This window comes from Apodemus sylvaticus, chromosome 9 (genome assembly GCF_947179515.1).
Source record: "Apodemus sylvaticus chromosome 9, mApoSyl1.1, whole genome shotgun sequence".
Lineage (NCBI taxonomy): Eukaryota > Metazoa > Chordata > Mammalia > Rodentia > Muridae > Apodemus > Apodemus sylvaticus.
The window spans coordinates 37,714,627-37,719,583 of NC_067480.1; the positions used below are offsets into that span (position 1 = coordinate 37,714,627).

General features: G+C 58.6%; 1 protein-coding gene across 1 annotated transcript; it reads left to right on the top strand.

Moving 5' to 3' along the window:
* The first annotated feature begins 227 nt into the window (after window positions 1-227).
* On the top strand, window positions 228-4,753 carry Chpf (chondroitin polymerizing factor). The gene is made up of 4 exons (XM_052192782.1): window positions 228-554; window positions 1,507-2,080; window positions 2,579-2,758; window positions 3,102-4,753. The coding sequence occupies exons 1-4, from the start codon at window positions 241-243 to the stop codon at window positions 4,356-4,358; spliced, it is 2,325 nt and encodes a 774-aa protein (XP_052048742.1). The 5' UTR covers window positions 228-240; the 3' UTR covers window positions 4,359-4,753.
* Window positions 4,754-4,957: the final 204 nt, after the last annotated feature.

Here is a 4,957-nt window from a genome sequence, read left to right on the forward strand (position 1 = left end):
GGGGCCCTCTCGGTGACACGTCGGACAGCAGCTGCCTGGGAGGCCCGGGCACGCAGTGCTGCTCTAAGGGCGGCCGACCCGCTCCGGGGTTCCGGACTTGAGCTACTAACTCTGCACGGCGGGGAGGGAGCGGGCCCGCCTGCTGGGCCCGGGCCCTCCGGATCCGCCCCCTCCCCGGTCCCGCCCCCTCGGAGCCGTCTCGGGCTGCGCGGGGGGCCAGGGACCCGCTGTCGGGACGCCATGCGGGCGTCGCTGCTGCTGTCCGTGCTGCGGCCCGCGGGGCCCGTGGCCGTGGGCATCTCTCTGGGCTTCACCCTGAGCCTGCTCAGCGTTACCTGGGTGGAAGAGCCTTGCGGACCCGGGCCGCCCCAACCCGGAGACTCTGAGCTACCGCTGCGCGGCAACACCAACGCGGCGCGCCGGCCCAACTCGGTGCAGCCCGGAGCGGAGCGCGAGAGGCCCGGGGCCGGCGCAGGCACCGGTGAGAGCTGGGAGCCTCGAGTCTTGCCCTACCATCCTGCACAACCGGGCCAGGCCACCAAGAAGGCCGTCAGGTACTGATCTGCTCCATCCGCCCTACCCCCAAGGCACCAGCCAGGCTGCGCGCGCTAGGGAGGCCGCCAGAGGCCGGGTCAGGCTCCGGAAGGAAGGGGCCGGCCGGCCAGGAAGTCCTTGGGCCTCGATTACTTCCTATGACCCTGCCTTGCAGGGACTCAGAAGGCCAGTTTGAAGCTTTTTCTGGATCCCGTCCGGATCTGAGCTGAGCTAAACCGACTCCACCCAATAATACTCCAAAGACCCTCTTAGACCCCCCACTGGTCTGTTTAGGATTAGAAACATGAGTGTTAAGGAGGATAAGTGTATAAAGAGGGGGGAAAGAAAAAGGAGGGAACTGGAGTTGGCCTGTATTTCATTCCTAGATGGGTTTCAAGGGACACCTTGGGATGAGATGGGAGAGGGAGGAATGTTCATCACTTTGTCTCTGTCCACGAATTGAGGTAATTTCTTCTAATAGCAGTGAATTCCAGTTGTACGCCTTACCTTCTACCTTAGGAAGGTGAGTCACTGTCTTAGTTTGTCCCTCTCCAAAAGACATTCTGTATGCCACTATGCCATATGCTTCTACACATCATTTATAGGACATATTTGGGGGCGGGGCTGATGGCATATTCATGTAGCAGGAAGTATCTGAACGGTGTGCCAAGCATTTTACTGTTTAAATGCCATCTGTCCCATTTTACAGATGGCACAAATAAAGGAATATGCTCAGGGACACAACCACTAGGTTGTGGAATCTGGAATTAGATCTAATGTATCTCTTTTACCTGCATCTGCATTGGAATCGTTATATCCTAAATACAACACCTTCTGTAAGACCAGTTATATCACTTAAATCATGTCTCGTGGGAGAGACGTTCTTATCCTATTCGTGGGTGCAAAACGGATCCAGAGAAGAAATAACAAGTGAAGCTGTATGCTATCTTGTTCATAACTGTCTTTTCCCAGAACTCGGTATATCAGCACGGAGCTGGGCATCAGGCAGAAGCTGCTGGTGGCAGTGCTGACCTCACAGGCCACGTTGCCTACACTGGGTGTGGCTGTGAACCGAACTCTGGGACACAGATTGGAGCATGTAGTGTTCCTGACCGGTGCGAGGGGCCGCCGGACACCATCAGGCATGGCGGTGGTGGCACTGGGCGAAGAGCGGCCCATCGGACACCTGCACCTGGCGCTGCGCCACCTGCTGGAGCAACACGGCGATGACTTTGACTGGTTTTTCCTAGTGCCTGATGCCACCTACACGGAGGCGCATGGACTGGATCGCCTAGTTGGCCACCTCAGCCTTGCTTCGGCAACCCATCTCTATCTTGGCCGGCCGCAGGACTTCATCGGTGGAGAGACTACCCCCGGCCGCTACTGCCACGGGGGCTTTGGAGTGTTGCTGTCACGCACACTACTGCAGCAACTGCGCCCCCACCTGGAAAGCTGCCGCAATGACATCGTCAGTGCTCGCCCTGATGAGTGGTTGGGCCGGTGCATCCTTGATGCTACAGGCATGGGCTGTACTGGTGACCATGAGGTAGGAAGAGAAGCCTCCCAATTAGGGTCTCTTCTCGGAGTTTGCATACTTCCTCGGGCGAGGTATGGGGTAGTGGAGATAGAGGTCAGGGTTTTCTCTGTTAATTTATCTTTTTTTTTAAATCCCAGTGTCTCTAGGTAAATTACTAGATCTGAACTTCAGTAGCCTCATGCATGCTAATGGAAACAGTTATTAGGCAGGGCTGTATAGGGATTGGAGAAAGGTAAGAGATCCTTGCACATAATATATATTCAGTGTCAGTTATTTTATTTAGCTCTCTGGACACCTCTGAGGCAGCATTCACAGATGAGCTAGCTCACAGAGACCTAACCAGGCTTGTACAACATCAGCTGGTCAAACAGACTTCAAATCCACAGAGGCCTGACTTCCAAGTCCATAACTGGTTATAGGATTAGGAGATGAAACACTAGCTGAGAGATGGAGGAAAGACAGCTCTGTCGTCGTTCCCGGTTTGAATGCTTCCCTTCCTCTCCCCAGGGAGTGCACTACAACTATCTGGAACTGAGCCCTGGGGAACCTGTGCAGGAGGGGGATCCTCGTTTCCGCAGCGCCCTGACAGCCCATCCTGTGCGTGACGCCGTGCACATGTACCAGCTGCACAAAGCCTTTGCCCGAGCTGAGCTCGACCGCACATACCAGGAGATTCAAGAACTGCAGGTACAGCCTGGGCTCTGGAGGGGGACTGCAGGTACAGCCTGGGCTCGAGGGGCGGGGGACTGCAGGTACAGCCTGGGCTCGAGGGGAGGGGAGGCAAGGGATTAAGGGGAGCAGGTCCTGAGACCTTGAGAATAAAGAGTCGTTGATAACATCACAGAGCAAACCCACTGCCGGTCTTTGACCTTTGTGGAAAGGACCTGTGTGGGCCCTTGGGTTGACGGGGCAGAGGTTCACAGTAAGCCACAGGCTCTCCCTGAGGATCACCGAGAGCCCACAGAGCCTCTAGATGGATCCTGGCTATGTGACCCTGCTCTTTGCTCATGGCCTCTTTTTTCCGGCCCAGTGGGAGATCCAGAATACCAGCAGATTGGCTGCTGATGGGGAGAGAGCCTCTGCGTGGCCGGTGGGCATTCCAGCACCCTCCCGCCCTGCCTCACGCTTTGAAGTTCTGCGGTGGGACTACTTCACGGAACAGTACGCTTTCTCCTGTGCTGATGGCGCGCCCCGCTGCCCACTGCGTGGGGCTGACCAGGCAGATGTGGCTGATGTCCTGGGCACAGCCTTGGAGGAGCTCAACCGCCGGTACCAGCCAGCCCTGCGGCTCCAGAAGCAGCAGCTGGTCAATGGCTACCGGCGTTTTGATCCAGCCCGAGGCATGGAGTACACACTAGACCTGCAGCTGGAGGCGCTGACGCCCCAGGGTGGCCGCTGGCCCCTCACCCACAGGGTGCAGCTCCTTCGGCCCTTGAGCCGCGTGGAGATCTTGCCTGTGCCCTATGTCACTGAGGCGTCTCGGCTCACTGTGCTACTGCCGCTGGCAGCAGCAGAGCGAGACCTGGCTTCTGGCTTCCTAGAAGCCTTTGCCAGTGCAGCACTGGAACCTGGTGATGCAGCGGCCTTGACCCTGCTGCTGCTATATGAGCCACGCCAGGCCCAGCGGGCAGCCCACGCAGACGTCTTCGCACCTGTCAAAGCCCACGTGGCAGAGCTAGAGCGGCGTTTCCCGGGAGCCCGGGTGCCCTGGCTCAGCGTGCAGACAGCCGCACCCTCTCCACTGCGCCTCATGGACCTGCTCTCCAAGAAGCACCCACTAGACACTCTGTTCCTGCTGGCCGGGCCAGACACAGTACTCACGCCCGACTTCCTGAACCGCTGCCGCATGCACGCCATCTCCGGCTGGCAGGCCTTCTTTCCCGTGCACTTCCAGGCCTTCCACCCTGCTGTGGCTCCGCCTCAGGGCCCTGGGCCACCGGAACTGGGCCGTGACACTGGCCACTTTGATCGCCAGGCTGCCAGTGAGGCGTGCTTCTACAACTCTGACTATGTGGCGGCCCGCGGACGGCTGGTGGCCGCCTCTGAGCAGGAGGAGGAGCTGCTGGAGAGCCTGGATGTGTACGAGCTGTTTCTGCGCTTCTCCAGCTTGCACGTGCTGAGGGCAGTGGAGCCGGCCTTGCTGCAGCGCTACCGGGCCCAGCCGTGCAGCGCTCGGCTCAGTGAGGACCTTTACCACCGCTGTCGCCAGAGCGTCCTTGAGGGCCTTGGCTCCCGCACCCAGCTCGCCATGTTGCTCTTCGAGCAGGAACAGGGGAACAGCACCTAAGCCCCTGCGCCTGTCCCTGCACTTCCCCAGTAACCTGGAGCCACATGCCAGCCTCGCTGGACAGGGCTGGCTGTAGCCTCAGACCCTAGGGCAGCCCGCTGGTCCCTTGTCCTTGCTCTGTCGGACCCATGGGCTCAGGACAAGCCCTGAGACAGGTGCCCTAGAGCCATCCTTCTTGTCCAGGCTCCCCGCCCCCTTGACGCTGCTGATTCAGGCTGTGGCCTCTGTTTATGCCTAACGCCAGCCCGCTTCCGGGGCTCCTGTCCTGGGCTGGGCTGTAGATGACTTACTTGTTGGAGAAGGCAAAGCTGAGAAAGGAGGGGTATGGTATCTCTTCTCCCTTCCAGATCCAGGAGAAAGCCCTGGCTTTAATAAACTGGCTAAGTGTGGACTAATGAGTGGAGACTGGTGATTCAGTGTTGGCAAGGTAGGCATGGGAGAACTGGCTAAGGATGGAGGGGCCCTGGGTCTGGGGGAGCCTTTGTTTCCTTTTACAGGGATCAAGTCATATAGATGTCCAGCCCCCAGCAAGTGCATGTGGACGAGCTCTCTCTCACTCTCCACCCCCCCCCCCCCGAAACAGAGAAACAGACACAGAA

What these genes read in the sequence shown, in the direction of transcription:
- Chpf (XM_052192782.1), top strand. Translation starts at nt 241, where the DNA reads ATGCGGGCGTCGCTGCTGCTGTCCGTGCTGCGGCCCGCGGGGCCCGTG. An exon ending in GCCACCAAGAAGGCCGTCAG is followed by an intron (nt 555 to 1,506) that starts GTACTGATCTGC and finishes GTCTTTTCCCAG; the next exon opens with AACTCGGTATATCAGCACGG. An exon ending in AGGAGATTCAAGAACTGCAG is followed by an intron (nt 2,759 to 3,101) that starts GTACAGCCTGGG and finishes TTTCCGGCCCAG; the next exon opens with TGGGAGATCCAGAATACCAG.